Below are 25843 nucleotides of genomic sequence, written 5' to 3' on the forward strand. Positions count from 1 at the left end.
TGTCTAGCAAAAAATGGTAAGTGTGTGACGAAATCCATATTGATATCTTCCCAAACATTTTGCATAATTGGTAGGGGTTGTAAAAGACCTTTTTTTTATGGCATAGTTTTATTTTGTTTGCAAATAGTGCAAAAACTAATGAAGGAGCGAAGCTGTGATCAAAAAGACTAGCCCAAGAGAAGGAACCTATTAATTGGACAAGGGTTGGTTTAAGAGAAAAATGACCACCATATGGGGGATTGTAAAATTCTTGAAAAAGGTGTAGATGATGATTAGAGATATCTATAATGAAGATACGATTTCTGTGGTAAAGAAAACCTTGAGAAATGCTGAAGTTTGAGTGTATTGATTATGTTTGCAAGAATTGAGATACTGCATCAGTAGAGTAAAAATCATGAAGGTGATGGATGATGGTCGGAACCGTAATGGAGAGGGCCAAAATAAGGGTGTGGTGGCCTCTAGGTGTTCTCAGTGGAACAAAGTATCAGTGATGTTACTCTCATAGCCAAGTCTATAAATAATCTCATAACTAAATCCTTGTAATTTTGTAGCCCATCTTTGTTGTTCAAGGGTGTGGTATACTTGTGTCATGAGATGTTTCAAGCTTTTCTTATTAGTGATAATGCAAAAATGCCTCCCAATGAGGTATTGTCACCATTTCTTAACAAATTTGGTGATAGGTAACATTTCTCATACATACACAAATCTTGCTTGCATCATGGGACATATCTTTTTGCTAAAGAAAGCAAGAGGATGTTGATTTTGGGAGAGCATCGCTCCAATGGCAAGGTAAGATGCGTCGGTTTCAAGGTCAAAGGGTAGATCAAAATTGGTAAGTTGCAAAATAGGAGTAAAACTCGATGAATTTTTCAGCTGCAAGAAGAATCATTTGCTTAATCAGACCATGTAAAAGAAGAATTGCATAATAAACTCGTGAGTGGCATGACGAGTTTTATGTAGTGCCAAACAAATTGGTGGTAGAAGTCTGTTGAAGGAGCATTTATAAGCCCAAATGGCATCACCAAAAAACTCATAATGGTCATCCCAAATGTGAAAGGTTGTTTTATAAGCATCGTGTGATACCATTCAATTTGATGATAGCCACAACATAAATCAATTTTTGTAAAAGCTATAGCATTACCTAACTCATCCAATAATTCATCAATGGTAGGTATAGGAAACCAATCCTTGACTATGATGCCATTTAGAGGGCGATAATCCACATAAAATTGTCAAGTTCCATCCTTCTTGCGGATCAATAGAACTAGGGAGGAAAAATGGTTTGTGCTGAGGCGAATTATGAGCATGGGGGTATCTATAGGGTCGAACCCTAACTAGAGAGGAGTTAGGAAAAAGGGGTATGCAATGGTCATGGATCCGTGTAGGAAGAAGAGTTTCTTTGATGGGTAGTGAGGTTGGCCCTCAACCTTTGTATGTTGTATGCTTTGTATGATGGGGGAAATCCCAATTTTTTCTATTCTTGTTGATTGTCTTCCACATGTTCTATTATTCTTGAATTTGTTATAAATTATGCTTATATATATAATTAATTTCGTGCATTAAGCCCTTTAAGTAAGATTGAGTTGCTTGTGAGTTCCTATGAAAACCCTAAGTGCATGTGTTGAATGGTTATTGTGCAAGTGATTAATAAAGATGGGCAATTATATGAGACTCATGCCTTATGGATGTGTTGTATGAATAAATTAGGGTGTTTTACCAATTGAATCATTTTGTACAAGTTGTAGTTCAAAAATCGCATGTTTTGAAATTCTGTAGGTTTTGGATGTTTTGATATATGGTGTCAGATGCCACTTGCATCTTGTTGGGCGCTAGGGTACCTGAAAGTAGGGTTCACTCTCTGTTCTATCTACGTTGGGCATGAGTTGAGGCTCGTCGAGCATGGAACTCCGAAGGAGTCATTCTTTCTATCTCATCAGATGTGACATGGGTCACACTGGGCATGAGTCATCCCAAGAGCTATGAGTGCTCCTTGGATGAATTGTGCTAGGCGCGAATGGATTTCTGCCAAGCGCTAACGATATATGAAATTTGTTTAAATACATGGACAAGAGAGGTTGTTGAGTAAATTAAATGTTAATGAGTGTGACATGAATATGTATGCTTATTAGAATGCTTGAATGAGATACCTGATTCTTGTTGGTGAATTGTGTATATAGTAAAGTGTATATATCATTAATAACAATTAAGAGCATGGAAAATTGTATGTGGGCAAATCATTTGATTGGCAAATTGTTGAAATATGTGTATGTATAGCGATTTATGATATGAAAGAGTTTGTGTGGCATGCATCATATACATGCAAATCGATAAATTGTTTCATATGCATTGCACATATATTGAGATTAGTACCACATACATGCAAACCGATAGTCAATGTCCATTGCATCCTGTATTCGCATGTGATTGAATGACTTATGATTATTGTGTTGTTAGTAAGTGATTGTGTTGGTAGTGATGATTGAATGATTGTGATAGTTAATTGTTATTATCATGTTATTTTATAAATAATGTATGAAGTGTGTTTGGCTATCAATTTCTTATTCTATGGCTTGAGCTGGAGTGAAAAGTTTTCTCACTCCCTTTTATTTCCATGTCTTGGCTATATGTATGTTGTTGCAGGTAATGCTCATCAGGATCTTGATGATGCTAATGACGAGACATAATCCTTGTTTTGGAAGTGCTTTAATAGAACATGTGACATCAAAGCTTAGATTAGGGATATTCTTATTTAATTTCTAAGTACAAAATTTATGTTTAGTGTTATATTTTCGCATTAGTATGGAGTTGTTTTGAAACTTGTTATGTGAGACTCTTTACACCAAATTGGAGGTTTCACTTTGACTATTTATACATAAATTTGGAGTATTTTTTATATATATATGCATTAGGAAATTTTAATGTTTTGAATTTATCTACGTATATAGGGTAAAGAGTGTCACATTATTCACATTGATACTAATGGCTTTGGTTTGTAGAAAAACATGTATGTGATTCACCAACTTATTGGTGCAGTTCTTTTTTCTTGAATTTATCTTTCTCTGACTCTTTTGTCTTTTGATAACCTTTTCTTCTACTTTGTATAACTCCTTTCTTTACTACATTTTTTTTTAACTTTCTATGACATTTTCTCCTTTTGATGACTCCTTCTTATTAATTGTTTATCTGTGTTATTTTATTGTTTATATAAAGGTTAACCATATTTTGAGTCTCTATATGTGTCACGAATTCTCAATTTAATTCCTATATGTAAAAACTTATTAAATCGGTCATATACAGGAAAACATCACTAGTTTGGTCCTTGCCCTAATGCATTGATTCTTAACTCTCTTATCTAACATTTATAACTATCTTAAATTGATGAATTGGTTGATATTTGTTTTAATTGGCTATATTGATTTTAATCTTAAATTCTAGTTAGTTTTCGTAATTTCTTCCCACTTTGACATATTATCTTGTGTATGCCATGTCTTAACCTTATGGACTCAAAATTGGACGTTTTTGGTGTCCTTGTAAAGCTAAGACAAAGTTCTACAACTTCTATGTTGGAAGTTTCAATCAATTTGGATGTCTTAGGATCCAAAAATGTGCCACATTATTTTGCCTCTATTTATATAGAGTTCTCTTTAGAAAATTCTTGTAAAAGTAGCCTAGTCTTGTTAGTAAGTGATTAGTGTGTCAAGCTAGTAATTAATCTAATTAGGACCACTAATTTAGTCCATTAATAGGTGCTAAGAGACTTATTTTGTACACTTTCGCTCATTTTTCAAAGGAGTATCTTGTTTTACAAGTTTCTATATATTCTCTCTCACGCACATATTTCTCTCTCTACAATCTCTTCACGAATTAACTACAAGATCTTGATGGAGATCCATGGCTAACCCGCTCAATCAATTCGATATTCCATGAATTGTGATAAAATTTGAGTTCCAAATTTTACCATAAAAATTCTTCACCTTGTCTTCTTTTTTCTAGATTTAATTTCTTTTTCATGATTATGAACTATGTTTGTATTAGATATAGATCTAAATTGAAGTGCATTTTTTTTATCTAAATCTAGATCCAAAATTTTCTTGATTAACTATTCACCATTCTTACATTTTATAGAATTAGGAAAATTACGATTACTTCTCACTTTTATATGAATTACTATATATCTATATTTACATTTTTAATCACGTTCGTGTTAATTTGAGGATGATTGAATTCACATTATATTTTCAACCGTGATAATTTCGTTGCAAGGATTAAAATTTTGAATTGATGCATTTTTCAAATGAAATGTTTTATTAATTATTTTCTTTTTAATTTTGTTGCAATTATTATTGCTCTATTGAAAAATGTCCTATCTATTAATAGCGTGATAAATTTGGCTTTTATTAGTTTGTGACGACTTAAGTTGCTCCTTATATACAAATCTAAAGAAAAATCTAGTAATTTTTTTATAACAATTCAACTAAAGACTTATTTAATAAGTTATTATTTATAAGAACTAAATTAAGAATTTATAGTATGCACAAAGACTAAATTATATATTTAACCAAATATAAAAAGTGTTATAAGTTATATATGCTCAAGTTTATAAATTTCAATTAAGATACTTTGATAAAAAAAAAGCGAAAAATAATATTATTTTATATAATTAACGTGTGAGAACAACGTAGTAAATTTATTAATATCAAAATACATGAATTTTTATTATTTTTGTTGAATGTTGTTTTATCAAAAAAAAAAAAAGTAAAAAACAAAATACTCATTGTTTTATGTCATATTTATAAATTTCTCATGTTTTATGTTATTTTTTTTAATTGTATGTGTTATTTGTTTCATACTTAATATCTCTAATATATAATAAAAAAAATTAAACACAATCTTAGTAAGTTAAAAATGTGTTGTGATTTCATTGAAAAATAATCCACTACAACATTGCATATTATTTGTTGGGATCTTATGAGAAGCTATAAGTTTTGAGAATATCAAGTTCTATGTAATTTTTTATACAAATTTCTGCACAAAAAAAGTAATTATATGAGAATATATATTTTTTATGTTATTAATACATTTATGATTATATATCAAATTATATATATATATATATATTATTTATTGTAGTTTAATAAATAAAATTGATTGGAAAACTTGTATTTAAAAGTTAAATCTTAAATGTTAATTTTCTTTTGCTTTTTATTTACACTACAAGAAAATATTAAAATAGCTACGAAAAATAAGTGTCGGCTAATAGCTAACACAAATACTATCAAAAAAATTGAAGTTATTTTAAGATATAGTGTCGGTTTTTTCAACACTAAATTTAATTTAAGTTTAGTATCGAAAAAGTCGATATTATTTTTTAATTATAGTGTCGACTTTTCTAATACTAACTTAATTTAAATTAGTATCGAAAAAATTGACGTTATATGTAAAGAATAGTGTCGACTTTTTTGACATTAACTTAAATTAAGTTTAGTATCGAAAAAGTTGACGTTATTTCTTTATATATAGTGTCAGCTTTTTCAATGCTTATTTAAATTAAGTTAGTGTCAGAAAAATCAATATTATAATTAAAGAATAGCGTCTACTTTTTTGACATTAAATTCAATTTAAATTTAGCATCAGAAAAGTCAACGTTATATCTAAAGAACAATGTTGGCTTTTCCAACACTATACATGTTTTGAAGGAGATAAAGATAAGTTTTTCAATCTTATATACACATATTGTGTCATGGTACAATTGGTTATCAAGTTTACTTAACACATTGAGGTTCCAGGGATCAAGTCTCGATAATGCTAAAAATTACGAACGAATAAATGATAAGTTGGAAAAAGAAGAAGAAAAAATAAAATAAAATTTGTGTCAACATAGTGTCGATTTAACCGACAATAAAAAATTAAAATAAATAAAATTGTAGCCGACGACTTAGTCGACACAAAAAAATCTATGTTAACTTATTTAGAATCAGTTAAAATTCAACGAATGGTCAATAATAAATATAATATTACATAATTTTTATTATTTAGAGTCAACTTTTGACCGACTCTAAAGTGAAACACTTTTGTAGTGTTATAAGTTAGCTAATATGCGTTTTATTTTTACGTTATTAGCTAATTAGAAATCGTTAAATTCATATGTATAATAAATTTGTAAATTTTTATAATAATATTTTTAATACTTATCATAATTATTTATTAATTAATAATATAAAACATATATAATAACGAACATAGATATTAAGCTCTTTATTTATAAGTCTGATTAGAGTTATACAAAACATTTATAAAGATTTATAATAGTATTTGATTTGCTTTAATATTTTGGGGTGATTGTATTAAGGTATTATTTTGTATTTCCAAAAATAATATAACTAAGAATATTATTTCTATATATATTTTAAAAAATATATTTGATTAAATTGTAATATATATATATATATATATATATATTATTTAAAATTTGAAATAAAAATAAGAAAATAACTTAATAATTCTGTACTATCACAAAAAAAAATTAGATTGTCAACAAATCATACATCTAGTCTATACTTGTCTTATATGATAATTTGTGATTGAATAATAATATATACAACTAGAATATTACATTTATAAATATATATTTTGAATAAACATCCTCTTTAACTTTTATTTTTTATGAAAAAATAGGTCAAATATACTTTAAAAATCATAAATAAAAATTTGATTTTATAAAAAATAACAATCATTTTATATATAACTAACATATAATATTAAAAAAATGAAATTTAACTTTTTTTCTCTTAAGAAGTTTTTTATTTTTTTTTTCTCGCTCTTTCTCCCTTCCCACTATTCTCTCATCTCACTTCTCAATCTACCACTCGCATTTCTCTCTATCTTGTTGTGTGGAGAAAAAAAAGACACTAATAGAAAATTGAATGATGTTAACAAAAAATATTTCACTTTTTTAAAATAGTAAAGAAATATCAAAACCTTAAGAGTGTAGACAAAGTGTTAGAGGTAAAGAACATATAATATTTTTATATTGGTTCCTCTACGTTCAATTCTTGATTAACTTGATCAAGTTTCATTATCTTTTACAACAATACAAGTAATCTTTCACAAGTCATTCTAGTTCAACCTAAATATTTTTTGACCTACATCTTCAAACAACTATCCAATTATTCTTTGAACAACAAAGTATTTATAGACTTTAATAACCAAGTATTTTTTACTATAAAATCTCTTCAAGCTTCAAGTTATAACACAAAGTTAAAGCTGAAAAATCACTTGTTTTATTTTAGTCTCAAGATGTGATACAACCAAATTTAGTACAAAGTTTTTACTTAAAGAAGGAATGAGGCTTTTACAATTGTTGTTCTCTTTTTTTCTTTTTGAATGTTCAAGGTTATTTATATAGGTGTTTCACAAAGATAACCATTGCAAAACCTTGAGCTTCTCTCGCAAGGCTGCTTCGTCTATCTTCCTTATAGAGAGAAGTATCCATTGGTACATTAAATGTGTTTCACCAAATTGTCCAAAATTAAAGTTAAAAAATTACTTATTTTGTTTTAGTTTTGAGACGTGATACAACTAAATTAAGTACAAAGTTTTTACAAAAAGAATGAATGAGGTTTTACAATTATTGTTCTCTTTTTTTCTTTTTGAATCTTCAGTTCTTGATATAAGTGTTTCATAAAGATGATTGTTGTAAATCCTTAAGTTTCTCTTACAAGATTGCTTTGTGTATCTTCCTTGTAGAGAGAAGTATTCATTGGTGCATTAAATGTGTTTCACCAAATTGTCATTTCTTATTTGATCAAAGAGATTATTTTTATCACCTTTGAGGTACCAAATGGAAGGAATTATTGTATGTGTTAGTTAGAAATTACTTTTTCTTAGACTTCACATACTTTGAGGGATTTACTTAGCCTTTTTTTTTTTTACGAAAAACATGTCTCCATTCTTTTTTGAAGTACAAATACTAAAGAAGTTTTTATTATTTCAATATGTTAAAAAAATATAGACAAAAATAATTTAATTATCAGACATCGTACATAAGTGATATATATTAAATACATTTATCATATACAGATAAAATAATTCATCTAAAAAACTATACGTTATTATACCTAATTATCTATTCTATTTCGTCTTATATTATGATTTAAAAAACATTTCTCTAATAAAAACGTCAATGTTTGTTAACATCAAAATCATAACATAGTGTTTACATTCCCTTTCAATTATGTCCCTTCTCTTTTCTTTCTGATTCGTTTTTTTTATTTATAACTTTTTAGCTAACAAATTTAAATAAATTTTTACTTTATTTCTAAAACTTTAATTTTAAAATGATTTTTAAGTCATAAAAAATGTACACAAGTTGGGTAGAGTTTCCGAGTCTTACACGCTTCAACCTTTGATCTTTATAAAGATTTTTTTTCTTGTTTTATCTTCTATAAAGTTCTTTATGATGTGAAATGGGAACTACCCTAAAAGCCAATAACGTCACCACACTGTTATTTATACTTGTATATAGTGTAATGTGTAAACATTACTAATTCAATTTTATCATTTAAATATTGTAAATTTAGGCACATAACAAAATATATAATTTTTCTTTTATATTTTATAATAATATGTTTCGGCGACTTGTTAGAGTAATTATTACATTTTAATATTATCTGCTATAATTGGATATTCATTATACTCTTATATTTTATTTTTAAAAAATGTTAATTCAATTAAAAATATGTATATAAACTATATTTTACTTTAATTTTTTAATGTTGAGACTTTTTTGCATAGGAAAACAATCCTCTTAATTGAAATTAAAAAGTAAGAATGGCTTACGTTGTTTTCGTAATACCAATGTTCTAACTTCAAGTCTAAAACAATATATATTTTAAAAAGAGATTAATTTTCATATTTTGTTTGTATAATTTTTTTAATTAAATTCCTTTAAATATACGTAATAATTTATAATTAAATAATAGTATGAAAATTATAATATTTATGTATTTAAATTAATTTTTAAAAATATATTCTAAAACAGTATTTAAAAGTAATATTTCTTGTATATTTATAGACTAAATTGTACTTTTAATTTTTTTTTTTTTTATAATATTAGTTCGTGATCTTTGTCAACGACAGCGGTGCTATTCTGTTTATTTTTTTTCCCACGTTTCTTCCTTTTTATTTTTATTTTAGCTTTTAATTTTATAATGTGTATGATGGTTTAGTTGTACAGAAAAGCTTTGTTGGTGCTAGAAGAATCAAGACACAAACTTATTGTTGATGATTACTCGATTTTGTCATACTTGTAATTGTGCCAATGGACATTGATCTTGGAAATGGATTATTAAGAACATGAAGATTGCAACATATTTTCTATTATCTTCTTTATTTTTCAAATATTTGATAATTTTTTTAAAAAAAAAAAACATTTAGATCTTGTGACCTCTTGGAAAAGGTAAAAAGACATTAGTCCATCTTAGAGCATATGTAAGAGTGGTCCACTCTAGAAATCATCCCATCCATAATCATTTTCTTCCCTTTTATGATTGCAAGCAGGTGGGGAAAAAGGTGTAGTGCAAGTTGGGCACTTGATTGATTGTCACTCTTGTTGGACAGGGTTTGAGGTCTTGACTAGGAGATAAGGAGACATTGCTTTGGCTACTTTGGCTAAAAGGATAAAAACACAAATTAAATTTTATTTTTGTATTCTTTGTTTTTAAATTATTTATTATTTAAAAAAAAAAATTGTAATCTAGTGAAAAAAAATTGTAATTCCTTTCCAGCTATATATAGTTATTTAAATCAACACTCATGTAATAGGGTCTAATTAAAAATTGTTAGTTGAAGTAGTTAAACACTTATATTTCTTAATTAAGGATTAGAGTTTAATCTTATCTTAATCATGTAATGGTGAACCAAAAATATTAGGGGTGGACAAAAAAAATTAAATTGAACTGAACTGATGGTGAATTGTACTATAAAAAACTGAACTGTTTGTAAAAAAACTGAACTGAACTGTTTAAAAAAAACTGAACTGTTGTAAAGTTGAACTTACTGAACTATAAAAATTGAACTGAATTATAAAAATTAAACTATTTTTTTATAAAAAAATAAAAATTAAATGTGTTTAACATATTATGTCTTAATAGATTAGCTCGATAGTCTAATAATCAAAACTTTAGAAAAAAAGTGATCTAAAAAAAATTGTATCAATTTTGTCGAACTTAACGGATCAATTGAGCTATGTTGAACTACTTTTTTTTAGGCTTAAAATTTAGTGAGTTTGTTTGACTTAATTTTATATTTTTTTCCTTTGAAAAATTTAAATAAAATGGAAAATAAAGTAAAGTTGGTAAATGTGTCCTATTTTGATAGATCAATGAGTCAAAATTGTTCAATTCAAAATATTATAACAATTTAGTGCAGTTTAAATTATAGTTCAGTTCAAGTTTTTATAGTATAGTTCAGTTCAGTTTAATGACACAAAAGAATAGTTCAGTTCAGTTAAACTGAACTAATATTTAGTTCATTTCAGTTCATATGAACTACTTTTAAGTTCAATATAATTTTTATAAGTTCAGTTCAGTTCAGTTCGTTTTGCTCACCCCTAAAAAAATATCACTATACACCTATAGGAGGCCGACTCGGTGGAGTGACAGTATTGCATCTCAAGTTTTCATGCAAATGGTATCACATGTTGTATCGTTAACATAAAAATTCACGTAGTGCAATGCACATCAAGCAAGTTTTTATGTGCACACGTGTAAGGGGAATTTTAGCTTAAAAGATAGTGCACTTTTTGTGTCGAGAACCCATTATATATAAACGTAAAGAGAAAAGAAGATTCAAGAGAAGAGGAAACTTAAACTTGTGGTTATTAAAACTTCTTTAGAACTAGCTGGAGAAAATCAAGAGGACATCACGTGCTCACCAGTGTCACCGTTGAGTCCTCCACCTTTAACCAAATAAGTGGTTGAATGTGACAAAATGTGAGGAAATTCCAAGATTTTTGTAAGGAAGTTGAAAAAGGGCCCAACCAAGAATGTCATACCAAAGGAAGAGAAACAAAACCTAAGGGCCCAACTTCAAGGCCCAAACTGTGTAAACATAGACCCAAAAACTAGGATTTGTATACTAATAATGCGTAGGTGGTCTTCTCAGCAAGGCATATCAAACAAAGAGATAGATGTCATAGGCTAAGAACATTGTTAAAAAATCGTTAGGATTGTGTAACTAGTAGACTTGCAATTGTAGTTTGTAGGGAACAATTAAAGCTCAAGCAATGATTAAATTGTTGTATGCACGCATTTTGCAGATAAGAAATACAATCCTGAACTCCTAGTAAGTATCATTTTTTTCTCTCCATCATAATTGTGACATGACACGTGCGTGAGCTATACATAGCATAATCAACATATATGTTTATTATATATTAATACTAATGTAATATTAGAAAAAGATAATTAGACACATCCTCAAGGTAATACTTAAGAATTCTTTAATGGAAAAATCTATTGAGATGATTGTCAAATCCACCATAGCTTGTTCCTATCTCCTCCAATATGCATTCATGATTGTAAAGGTAAAAGAAATCAAATAAATATGGAAAGGAATGAGAAAGGTTAGTGCACCAATTCCAAAGAGAAGATAAACAAAAATGATAAATTTGTTACAAGAAGATTTTTTAATAAAAATTCTTAAAGAACAAAATTTTTAAGGAGAGAACTAAGAGCTCTAAATAGAGAATTTAAGAAATTCAATTCTCATATATCAAGGAGGAAAAGTGATATATAAAGTTTGATAACTTCTGGTACAAGTTAAGCTAACCAAAATTACATGTAACTAAAACTATAAGGGAAAAAATCAAATTACATACCACAATAGTATAGTCTTCATGCATTCTTTCATCAACTCGAATTTCAACATACAAGTAATATACGTTAAGTTAAAAGACAATTTTGGATCTATCAAGTTTTAATGATAACAAACGAAAGATTTATCTTTTAACAAAAGTTAAATATCTACAAAGATATATTATATCTGACGAAATGTGGAAAATATATATCATCTAAAGAAAATCAAACGAAGCATACAGTTTGTCTCTATGCATTAAATGTATGATTTCAAATGAGACTAACCTTAAATTTCATTAAATGTATTATTCTTTAACAGATCGAATAAGAAAGAAGCTTTAAAACATATGTTAAAGAATAAAAAGAAAAAATATCCGTTATAAGCAAAAAGTAAAATCCCAACTATCATAGAAAAGACTTTACAAAAGACTGAGCTACGCTGACTTCAATTACTCTGCGTTGATATAGCTTATACCATGCTCATTTTAGAAGGAAATAGTGATAAGTAGTCTACTAGATCATATAAGAGATACACGTTTTGCTAAAAGGCATTTAATGCTCATGTTAAATGCATCAATGGTAATCTTTAGGATCAACAAAGAAGACAGATGAAGCAACTCGTGAAGCAAATTATAAGTTCAATTCAAAGTTGTCGTAACGACCATTTTCTCTAAAGTTACTATAAATGGATCAAGCCTTCAAACAACAAGGAGAGGGTGACACGTACATATAGAATATAAGTGACAGAAGCAAAGAAGTATTCTATTATAAATCTTGTACATACTTCTTTGTAGATTACTTGTGTTTTCATTGTTGATTACATCATGTCTAGAAGAGACGAAACAATTTTGTAATTATTTATTACCTTATTTTAAGGGTTGAACTTAGAGAGACTTGTATAAAAGAGTACTTAGTGTTGAACCTATAAAAGCTTGTGTGAAAGAATACTTAGTATTGAGCTTAGAGAAGCTTGGTTGAAAAAATAATTGATGTTAAGCCTCAAGAGGCTTGTTGTTCAAAGAATACTTAGGTAGTTGCTTGAAGAGACAAGTAAAAAATTACTTAGGATTGAGTTAGAAGTGACTTGGTTAAAAAATACTTATAATTTTGTGAAAGTTAGTGAAACTCAATCTAGTTGAATTGAAAACTGGACGTAATCTTAGTAGTTAAGACGAATCGGTATAAAAACCTCTAGTGCTTCATCTAACTTTTCTCCGGTGTTTCGTTTGATAAGTCATTTTATTTTCATTATACAAATGTGAGTTTTTGATACATACACACTATTCAACCCCTTTTTATGTGTATTTTTTCTCCACAATATATTATATGAAAATAAATGTAAGAAATTTCTTAGTATTTAGTTTAATGACTAGATTAAGAAGAAATGAATAATAATCCCGAAATTGACCAAAAAGTGACAAAGTCAAATATGGCAGCTGGTGTGTGGCATGCATCTAGGTATGAACCTTATAGTAATCAGTGAGTATAAAGTAACTAATAAAATAATAATATTATAAAATAATTACTATAATGTATTAATGTTAGAGTGTTAGTGTAGTGATGTTACACTTACATGTTACTAATAAAATCACAATATTAAGATAAGAATTATAATAATAAATTAAAATAAATAATAATAATAATTTTAATTGATTCAATTCTCGAATCATTAAATTTGTAAAATGCAGATTTGAGATTCAGACCAATTAAAGTCTAATTTAACTAGTTTGAATAAGATTTAATCTGATAAAAAAAATCAAACCAACTTAATTAGTTTAATTCAGATAATCAATTTTATCAAATTGTCCGAAACAATGATAACCCCTACTTATATAGATGATAATTATATTTAGTATCGGTAAAACTTCAAATACTTAAAATTATAACTATTTAAATAAAACTTACAAAACTATTGTTATATAACTCATTCAATAAACAAATAAGTTGTCCTTAAATAAATATAATATACATTATTACTTACAATTTTTTAATTTTCGATCATAATTTATATCTATTACTATATATAACTCAACTTTAATATGTTGCTCTAACATAGAGGTAAAATATTTGTATAAAAATTGATCAAATGATTTATCGGTTTTGTTCTACAATTGTTGCTCAATCTTTCGGATATATATATATATATAACTTATTTTTCAACGTGTTTGAAATATTTTTCAAAAATAAATAAATTGAAAATACAATTCAACGATCTCTTTCTTCTACTTTTTTTCTTTTGTCTTTACAAAACATATCCCAAAAAATGTCTTAGATAAGATTAAAATTTTATTTAAAATAAACTTATATCTGTTAAGCTTTATATGAGGATTAATTGACATTAAACTTCTATAAAAAAAATCTCTTATAAAATTATTTTAACTTAACCAATAGTATCAACTCCTTGAATTCTACATATATAACTAATTAGATCAAATATTTAGAGAAAGAACTTTATTGCTCATACTATCTCCATTTAACTGGAGTAAAATTGTCTAAAAGGAACCCATGTGGATATATATTAAAGAAATAAGACAAAATAACGTCTTATGAAGAAAGAACTAGATGTCTTTGTATTTTTAAGCCATTAAATTTATTCACTATTTTATTTTATAAAATGTTCGAAGAAAAAATAGCTAGAGAACATAACATTATTCATTAAAAGAAATTGAATGCAGGATCGTCCACGTCCCAAAAAAGGAGAAGTAGCAAATTAATAATAGGTTATAGGGCGTGAAAATAAAGAAGGGTACAATCAGCTTCTAGAATTTATTGCAAAATTTCATATTTATTGATTATTCTCCCATGCATCATGCATGCGTTTTGGAATGCCCACCCCACTTCTTTATCCTATCTTCCGCAAGGGAGGCCTGCCATTTACACGAGTAATTAATTAGCATTTAATGATCACATTAACCTTCAATAATCATTCTTGAGAACCTAATTAAAATAACACATCTGAGGAAAAGAGAGAAGTGTAATTAATTATCATAAATAATATGATACAATAAAAAAAATGTGTTGATAAAGTATTTAATACATGATAAAATTTAGATATAATTTCTTAAATGTAGTTGATATTATTTTCCAATCAGAATTAAAATTTTACCTTAATATAACATCTACATGTATTAATGTAAATTTTATTAATATATATTTATACATATTATCAAAATAAACTTTCATTTATATATATCAGAGAATAACACTGGTTACACTTCTTAAGTATAAGATTTGTCCGGTATTCATTCATCATCACCCTACAACCTTAATCTTATCACCAAATTGGTTTGTTTTTGCAAGAAATATGCATAAAGAAAAAAAAACAACAATTACCTCTTTATTCCAATCAGTTTTATAGATCATGAAGAATAGAACCGCAGTTTGTAAGATGGTCCCTGACAGCATTCCAGACCAGATTCCCTAAAATTCATCCATCATAAATTCCAAAAGATCAATAGATCATTCCGCAACCATTTCAAAAAGTTAAAGGTCAATGATGAGGATTTTGTCGTGTGTACGCCACTTGTCTTCTAATGCTTTTTTTTTTTTTCTTTCATAACGTTCAATTATAAGTGTAAAAGGTCAACTTAATTCAATGCCACTGTATTATGATTAAGTCGAGTTAGATAATAACTTGATTAATTATAATATTAATATATTTTTTAAATTTGAAAAATTAACAAAAATAATACATAACTAGTTCAAATTCTAACATATATTTCATTATTAACAATGATAAATAACATCTGACATATATTGTCTACATATATAATACTAATAAGAATAATAATATAAATACATATATTAGATAATTAATTTAAATTTTAATATATATATGTCTATAATTGTATCTGTTATTATTTTATGTATATTATATAATTAATATTTTTAAAATTTAAGTCAAGTTGGTTGAGTTACAAATCTCTTATCATGTTATCCAACTAAATTATAATAGCTTAAGTTAAAAATGAGTAACTTAATTGAATGACTTAACCCAACTTATTAAAACTAAAACTATGCAACTGAGTTGGGTTAGATCAGCGGGGTTCGCAGGTGGGTCACGAAACACTTAAGCACCTATTTTTCTTGGTGCCGGTCTAGTTTCACACATGTATGTACGAATACACTTTAAGAAAATTAGGTGGTGTCGATGTTTTACACGTTCTGTCTGCAGGTTTGGCTTTGGGCAATGTGAAATGATGATATTTGAGAAGGTAGCGCTGGAAAAGAATAAAAAAAGAGAAATAATAATGGAAGAAAGATGAAGAGAAAAGGTTACCATGACACCGAAGTCGAGAACGTAGCCCAAAACAAGACCGAGAGGAATACCGAAGATGTAGTAACATGCGATGTTAACGTAAGCAACTGCTGTCTGCCACCCTGCGCCAACTGCAACTCCTGAGAGAACAGGTTGGACGTTGTTGATTACAATGCAGAGGGCCAACATGGGTGTGAGGTCCACCACCATCTTTCTCACTGCTGAATCGTTTGAAAACAAGAATGGGTACTGCTCACGGAATATTATCAGAACCAGTGAGAGTAAGATACCGATCAGAATCGAAGTAACCACAGCGACCAGGAGTGAAAACTTTGCTGTTCTTGGGTGACTTGCTCCCAGTTCATTTGACACTCTCACACTGCATGTATCATTCACCAAAATTATACATATTTCGTCACGTGCTAACATCACTAACAACACACTCATTTAACACTTTTTTTTAAAAAAAATATTCTATTGTTGATTGAGGTTTATTGAAAATTATAAGTTTTACATTTCTTTTAATTGAGAAAATATTTAAAAGACGCACATTGACAATTTTTTTCGTAATAATATTAGTTTAAATTTATCAAAACATTTACATAATTTAGTAGGTTCATAATAATATTTCATTATTTTTTACTTTTTAATATATTTTGACTTCTAAGAAAAAAATATTTAGAAAAGTGTGTTAAATAATGGATTACTATCTAACACTACTTTTTTTTTAGTTATATATATGAACTAAAATATACTTGTATGTATACAAGTTAGACTAGTAACATGGACATATTTAAATACGTTTCTTTATAAATATTTTTTAAGAGAGAAAAGTAATAAAATAAAATAAGTTTTAATAAATTAAAATTACAGCACCTACACACTTAACCAATTGTGCTAAACTCGTTAGTATGTTTAATTAGATTAAGGGTGCGCGTGGCAAGAACAAACCTCACGGCCGCGTTCATTCCAAAGGATACCATGATGGTCCATCCCAATATGTTCATGCTGCAAATTCAATAACACAACATGAGACACATGATATATCATTTGATCAAATCCAAATAATAAAGTGAAAAGAGAGGTGATCCAATTCATGTTGCACGGCAGAAATAAGTAGATAAATAAAGTAAAAGTAAGATAAAGAGAAAGTGATATCTAAAACTTTTCTTTTGTATTATTTTCTGTCCACAACTCTAATAAGTAGAGCAACTTTATCGGTGGTCAGGGAATAACCATTATTGTCAGGAAAGCTTAGCTATTTTTTGGAAGCATCACGGATATGTGAAAGTGATTTGGAATACTACTGATTATTTTATATGAAGTATCAATGTTGGGCCTTTAATAACCAAAATGAAATATATATATAAAGATATATTATTTTAATTCAAACAGATATATCAGTCTTTAATTCAAATATATATATATATATATGAGGGTATTTCAAAATCATTGATTAGGGATAAGTCTAGTTATCGAGTATTCCCTAATTGATAAAATTTTCAAAACGAAAGTTTAAACTATCTGTGAGTAAGATTGAAATTTTTTAGATTCTGACAGCTGCTAGTTGGTGATTCCACAAAATCGTTACATAACCTAATTATGTTAGGTTATTTATGAAAGGTTAACAAGTTTTATTATTTTAAATAAAATATAATTTACTTATGTTTGTATTTTTTAATTTTTATTATGTGAATTTTTACAATAATAATCTTAAAATTTCATAATATTTTTACTTTGAATAATTTATAAATTACATAATTATAAATTAATTAATAAATTATAAACAAAACATAATAATTTAAAATTTTTGTGAAACCCATTAAAAATAACTTTACAGAGTTGTTACTATTATATAGATTTTATGCTTAAAATTATTTATACCAAAAATCATTATAAGCAACAAAGTGAGTTGCTACCATAAGCTTTCCATCGTGGTTGATTCAATTTCAGTATAAAAACTTGCATGTGTCTACCTTCAGAATGGAAATAAAAAATGTTGAAAATTATTCAAAACTATGAAACCTATTAAAATGATTTTTTCAGAGTATTTTAATAAGATAATTCCAAAATGAGAGAACGATGGGTAAAATAATCTCTCACCCATGTGGAATTAAAACAATATTTGAATGTATTATTAAAATAAATAACTAATATTCAATATTTTATTGTATATCATAACTATCAATTTACTTTAAAAATAACTCCACATGCTGAGGAGCTTTTTTCGCCCCCTTTTCTCGTAATTAACCTTATAATAAGTGAAGGTATAGTAGATAGTACCAACTAATTAGTGTTCGATGTGGACTATAGGCTCAAACATAAATCACAATTTTGTTTTCATACTAACTATTTACCGTAAATTTAATTAATTATTATAAATTATTTTTTAACTATATTTTTTTATAGACAAAATTTAAATACAGTTATTTAAGTATAGTTAATATTATTCTTTAATTAGAATTGAAATTTATGTTGATATTATTAATACAAATTTTATTAATATACATTTACATACATTATCTAGATATTAGCTCTAATTAAAAATTAATACAAATTACACCTAAAAAAACTTTATCTAAATTTTTTTCTTTTATATAAAAGAATCAATAAGAAGATAAAACCTAATTATAAGAAGAATCCAAGTCAAATGATTATTTTTATTTTTTTTTCCGTAACAGGCCCACATGATGTGCATACTGTGATCCCGATAAAAGAAAGATATAAAGAAGCTTCCAACTAGATCCAGAATCAAGTATTGAATATACTTGTCTGGTAGACACGAGGTGCACGGTGAACGGCACGGCACCCTGTCCTAGATGGCTAGATCCGTGTCGTAGGTTTGAAATTTGGACGTATTGGTGGCGTATATCAAAATGAAGTTCAGAATAAGGGTAAGATTAAGGATGTTGGTGATAAACTTTTGAACAAAACAACTCAGCACTCAGTAGTACGTTTTCCTATTTGGAAGAGACTCCAAAATGATAAGATGTCATCCATTTTGTTTTCTTTAGAAAAAAGTAATATGCATAGTATACTATTATCTGATTATAAATTATTATAGATATATATTTGTTGAATTCATAATAATTATCCTAAAAATTAAATTAATATTAATTTTAATTGGTTAATGGTGTAATTATTATTTTTCACTGATGGTATATATCTATTAAACTTTTTTTTTTCTGGTATTTTTGCTATTTGTATGTGTAAACCAATAAGAGAAATGATACTTGTACTCTAATTTTGTATAATAATTTATATAACAGATAATGAAAAAAGAAAAATATATAACAAGATATATGATGAAATAATTTCATAAAGAAAAAAATTATCTTATAGAAAATATAAGAGTTTTATTTTCATGTCATATCAGAATAAATAATGGATTAAATGGTTGAAATATAATATATTGTATGGGAGAGGTAATCAGGATTAGTATGGGACAGGAGTTACTATTACTTCTTACAAAGGTTTAGGGAGGTACCAATTGTTACTATTTTTATTCAGATATTTTGTAATTGACATGTGTTGTGTCTCTTTATATATAATTGAAATAATTTATAAAAAATAATTATAAATTATTTTAACCTTTTTATTAAAAAAAATAGAAACACTTTTCTTTTCCTATTAAAAAGGTATAACTCCTTCTATAAGTCGACTCCTAGAAAGGTAAAGTTATACTTTCAACTACGAATTCTTATATTTGTGTAAACATCCTTTAAATATATACTCATGTATTTTTTTAGTATATGTAGGAATTCACCGGCATCCATGAATTTTTATTAAAAAACATATAAATAGTTTAAATTTTTTAATAATTTTTTATTCTAATTAATTTTTAAAAATAATAATTTAAAAGTCAAATTTTAAATTATTTAAATATTATACATAATTTTATTAATAAAATATTTTCAAATTAAAATTTTAATTTAATTATTATATTCTCATAAATTTAATTAATTAAAATAATTCAATTTCAAAAAGGGCAAAATAAAAGTTAAACATATTACGTAAATAATATACTAATAATTAGAAGTGGATATATTGTCTATTTAGCTTGATCCGCGTATAATTAATATATACATTTAAATGAATCGTACCAGTCTAACTTGCTATTGAATGGACTTCATTTTTGCCTAACCTATGGGTTAATGGATTGGTTTAGGCTAATTAATAAACGAATTGAAAATTTCTACAAAAATAAAATAAATAAAAAAAATAAAAACCTAGAGAATTATTTAAAAATTGATTAACAAACTGAAAAATGTCTAATATATAAAATTATTAAAAAAATTATATAAATATATATATAGAAGATAGTTTAAACGACATTTAATAATTTTTACTAATTATTATATTATTTAATAATTTTATATTTATCACTCTAATAGTTAAATTATAACTTAAAATTATCTTGTATATTTATGTTAAATTTTGTTAAAACTAAACAATAATTTAAAAATAATCAAAAAATTAATATTTTTTATTTTAAATTAAATATATTATATTAATTTTGATAAATAAAATATCATATCATCTTAAATTAATATAAAATATTATATATAAATATCTTGGATTAATATATATATATAATGAGCTTTCTACATCACGGGCCACGGCTCATATATTTGAGTTAAGAGTAGTTTGTGATGAAAAATAAAAGTTTAAAACATGAGTACATGGAGTCGTTATAGAAATTTTAATTTGGCTCTTGATATACTAAAAGTTCATATATTAAACCAAAAATAAATTATTTTCTTAATTTATCATGAGTTTAAAATATGGCAAAAAGGAAAAAGTGAAAATTTTGGCTAAAAGTATTAATTGGAGAAAGATTCAGAAAATAGAAGAGTCCAATTAAATAATTAGTAATGAAAGTAGTGGTTTTTTGTTTTTGTTTTTATTTTTCTTTTTGGTGAATTAGTGGTTTAAATTTTATATTGACCAGTCCCCTACTCCCAATGCCCCCACTGATCATGGACGCTACACAATTACGTAACCAATTAGGCAATTACTCACCAGATAGACAAGGCATCCACCGAGACTTCCGCGTTCTTTAAATATCCAGCGAAGAGAATCAGAGCCATAAAATACCATACCTCCAGGCTGCACATAATTTTTCAAACAAATAACAAAAATACTTCATCAGTATCAATCTTTATGTTATTAAAATATATACTTATTATATTTTATATTTAAATAATAAAATTTTATTTTACTTATTTTAAACCAGTTCTTAGGGTATATTTAGATTCAAATTAAAAAATGTTAGAAATATGTTCTTTAACATATTTTTTAAATAATTTTATGATTTATTGAAATTTATTAAGAAAAGGCACTTAAAAGTCTCATTTTATATTTAGTGAAAATATTTTTAACATCCCTCAAAAATTGAGTTTAACACTTATCAAAAGGCAAGGAATATCGAATAAGAAAATGTTCAAATTAGAATGTATGAGCGGGAGGAAGAAAGAAACAAAGAAAGAAAAGGAGAAAAAAGAGAAGAAAAAATATGATAAATGTGTCATTTGTTTTCGTAAGTATAATTTTTTAAGACTAGTTTATTTAAGATACTGTATAGCATTAATTGGTGGACACTTCTAGAAGGAATTCAAATCTTGACTCATTATATTGTGAGAGACTAATATTTTCACTTGAATTCATGAACTTGTTAGATAAATATAATATATGATATGACAGAAAATAAAATAGGAGTGATGTATAGAGTATAAAATAAGTGTTAAAAACACACTGTTTGAGGCTTTGACTTTGACACACTTTGAAACATATCCTTTTTTATTGTATCAATTAAAATATATTAAAGATCATGATTGTGTTTGGTTACCCTCTTACTCTATTTAGTTACTAATACTTTTAATATTTGGTAAGATTTAATGATTTTTGACAGCGCAGCCCTCCACATGTAATAATAACATATAATAAAGTAGATTCTCTTATTTAGTATACATATCTTTTCATATGATTTTATTTTTAAATTTTTAAAAAATAAAATATCATATTAAAAATTAATTATTTTTATAAAAATAAAACTTGAATTCAAAGTCTCTAAATTTAAAAAATCAATATAATATTAATTAACCTACTGAATATTAATAATTTTTTTAAAATATTTTATTAAATAAAATATAAAAATATTAATGCTATCAATAAATATATAAATAGAATATAATAATCCACGCAGAATGTTTTTGACGACTTGACGTGAGAAGAAAAGGCAGAGAGTATAGTATTTATTTCGATCCCACACTATTTTGGCAGCTTTCACCTCGGAAATATTCGTGCTCCACGAGCCAACTACTACAATAATGTCTGATAAATGAAATCCATTTGTGGTTACTCTTCTTACACCTTATATATACATATATACTAAATCCGCGTGTATATAAGAAATATTAAAATACCACACAAAAAGACACGTTTTAACTAATTTAATAAATATAGTTGACGCTATTTTATAATTAAAATTAAAATTTTATTTAATAATATATAGTTATATTTAATATAAATCTTATAAGTATATATTTATTATAATAAAAAAAAAATGTGTTACGTGTTGTGATTAAATTATTTGTAATATGTGAAAGATTAGTTAAATATAATATTTAAGAAAAGGAAATGGCAGACAAACCAGAGCATAACGGCGGACGCAAGAGAGAGGCGAACGAATCCCCAAAGGTTGCGGAAGGCTTCGAGGGAGAAGCCAGACCACGCTTCCCCACAGGTGCCACTCAATATGTAGGCGAACTGGCCGACGTCGATGAACCACCAGGAGGCGTTGAGCACGACGGCGGCGCCGACCAGTCCCCAGCCGAGCTTCAGCATGAGGAGCCAGCTGAAGAGGACGTGGAGGAGGAGCGCGGCGGCGGCGATCCACGCCATGGCCATGATCTTGCTCTGCGCCTGGAGGAACTTCTGCATAGGGTAGTTGAAGGTGTAGGCGAAGAGCTGCGGAATCATCAAGAGCGCGAACTTCCCCGCCGCCTCCGATATCGTCGCCGTCTGCCCTATCGCCTTCAGCAGCGGCTCCGCCAGCACGTACAGGAGCAGAAGCAGAATCGCCGTCGAGTTCATAATCACCCACGAACGCTGCATGTACACGCCCAGCATGTGCACCTGCCCCGCACCGTATGCTTGCCCGCACAGCGTCTCCAACGCGCTTCCCATTCCATACTATTTCAATTCCACCAAACAATCCAATAACACTTAGTGCGTGTTTGCTTCGGCTTTTCGACGTGAAAATTCACGTTCATGATAAACAAAAAATTAAATTTGTTTCAAAACGTGGAGAGAGGGTGAAAAATTACGTTTATAAAATATTTTGAGACTACAGCCAGTTTTAAAATTAAATTTTTTTTAATGACGTGATAAGAAAATTAACGTACATTTATAAAAAAAATAACAAAAAATAATAATATTATTTATGATCAAATTTTTTTTTTATAAGTTTAGACAATGATCAAAAAAAAAAATACTAATTTATTATAAATTTAATTATAAGTAAAAAAAAAAATATTTTGAGAATCTAAAGCTAGAGTTTGGAGAGTCTCATGCTTCCTATCCTCATTTACAAACGCTATTTTACCTTTTAAAAATTGACTTTCCTTTTTATCTATTTTTTTAGAAAAATTTATTCAAATTTAGCTTTTCACCAACATATTCTATTTCTAATTTGAGAAACACTGTTAGAAAGAATAATACGTTCAATTTGTAATACTCTCTAGTATCAGAAATAAGGTACTGCACAAGTTGATTTTAACTTTGGGAAGTGATTTGGAAAAGGTTAATTTATATGAACTATTAATATTAGTTGAGTTGAGAAATGAATTTTGTTATGTACCGTGATGCCGAGGCAGAAGCCGGCGATGACGGAGTTTTCGACGGAGACGGCGGCGAGGGCGATGGTGCTGACGTGGCCGGAGAAGACCTGAGTGATGGCGCCGAGGGAGTACTGGCAGATGGAGGTGAAGATGGCGGGGCCGGCGAGGTACCAGAGCTTCTTGGACTCGATGAAGAACTCTCTGGTGAAGTCTCCGACGGCGGCGATTGGAGCGATGTCGTCGGAGTCCGCCTTGAAGACTGCGGAGTCTGGTGGTGTTTGGTGTCGCGACGTGAGGAGCGGTTGAGTTTGGTGGCCGTTGTCCTCCATCGTGATCTGAATCTGATTCGTAGAGTTGAAATTTCTCCAACATTTTATAGACCAAAATGGGGACCTCACGACACAATTTACAATTATAAAATCCTAATTTTGTAACACTATTCGTCCTCGTCGTTTGCTCCGGAAAAGGTAATTACAAAAAAAATATATATTACTAGTTGGATATTTTTAATTTTTAATACAATACATTTTCTTCCATTATTCTAAATTGAGACTCCTGAACACTTTTGTTTTATATATTTATTTTTATTAGTTAGAGTTTATTAAAATTATAATATCAGGATAGAGAATTATAAAAGAAGATTTAAAATGTATTAAATTTTGTATAAATTTGTAATAAATTCTAACTCATGAGAGCGGGTCACTACAATAAATGTTACATACAGTGACATACAAAAAATGTCATTATGTGTATGATATATGTAGGTATATATCTATTTGACATATAACTATACACAATTTTAGTATTGATTTTGAATGAGATTTAACAACATATTTTATGTGTCACTATAGCTTATACCTACACTTTTTAACAATATACCAACATATATTATATTTATTGTGTAAGTAAAAATAGTTTTTAGTGACACTTATTGTGTCACTATACGGCAATTTCCTTGTAGTGGATGTTTAAAAGAATGTAAAAGATAGTGTATTTTTAATTTTTTTTTAATAAATTTATTAGAAAATATAAAACTATGAGAGAAAATTATAAAATAAAATATGAGATCAATGAAATTTTATAATTTTTAATAAATTGCAAAAGTATATTTAATAATAAATTGAGAAGATTGATTATTCTTTCTCCATATAAATTAAAATGATTATATTGATGGAGAGTATTTTCAGAAATTATTCCTCAATTAAAGTATTTTTAATTCTTTTTTATAATAAGAGTAGTTTTAGGAAAATTTTTTAGTTTCTTATATCTTTTAAGCTATCATTTTTTTTAAATTGAGTATCAATAATTTTTTAAAAGAAATTTCCAATAAATTAAAATAAACTTGTATCATAATATAAATAAGGATTAAATGAATTTTTTTTGTCATTTAACTATTTCAAAATTCAGTTTTTACTCTCTCAAAAAATTTGCTCTTTTTTAGTCTACATAATTATTAAATTAGAAATGTTAAGTGTTGGTGTGTCCAAGAAAAATACATACAAGCACAACATATCAATTATCTTATATAATTTAATACACATGACACATCTACAAAAATGACACAAGTCACCTTAATGTAGTGTCACGTGATACTTTCATGTAATACTATGTAATATTTATGTTAGAGAGTCATGTATTTGTCACTTGAATGACATATATATCATACTAACACTAACATGTAAATATGTTAAACACTTCAGCACTTAACAATTTTAATTTAATGTCAAAAATTAAAATTGTAGACAAAAAATAAATGAAGAATTTCAAAGTAGTAAAATATTATGAAGATACTAAAAAATTAATTATAAAATAGTTAAAAGATAAAAAAAAAATATTTAACCTTATAAGTTATTTATCATAAACTTAAAATATATATTATATGATAAAAT

At 27.1% G+C, this 25843-nt stretch overlaps 1 protein-coding gene across 1 annotated transcript; it reads right to left on the bottom strand.

The window, feature by feature from the left end:
* Window positions 1-14485: 14485 nt before the first annotated feature.
* Window positions 14486-24340, bottom strand: LOC109813430 (MATE efflux family protein). The gene is made up of 7 exons (XM_020377620.3): window positions 23975-24340; window positions 22766-23307; window positions 21136-21222; window positions 17065-17121; window positions 16135-16492; window positions 15189-15275; window positions 14486-14722 (listed from the first exon to the last, which is right to left on the bottom strand). The coding sequence occupies exons 1-7, from the start codon at window positions 24281-24283 to the stop codon at window positions 14663-14665; spliced, it is 1500 nt and encodes a 499-aa protein (XP_020233209.1). The 5' UTR covers window positions 24284-24340; the 3' UTR covers window positions 14486-14662.
* Between the last annotated feature and the right edge of the window lie 1503 nt (window positions 24341-25843).

The sequence above is a fragment of the Cajanus cajan genome, chromosome 5 (assembly GCF_000230855.2).
Source record: "Cajanus cajan strain Asha chromosome 5, NIPB_CcT2T_4, whole genome shotgun sequence".
NCBI lineage: Eukaryota > Viridiplantae > Streptophyta > Magnoliopsida > Fabales > Fabaceae > Cajanus > Cajanus cajan.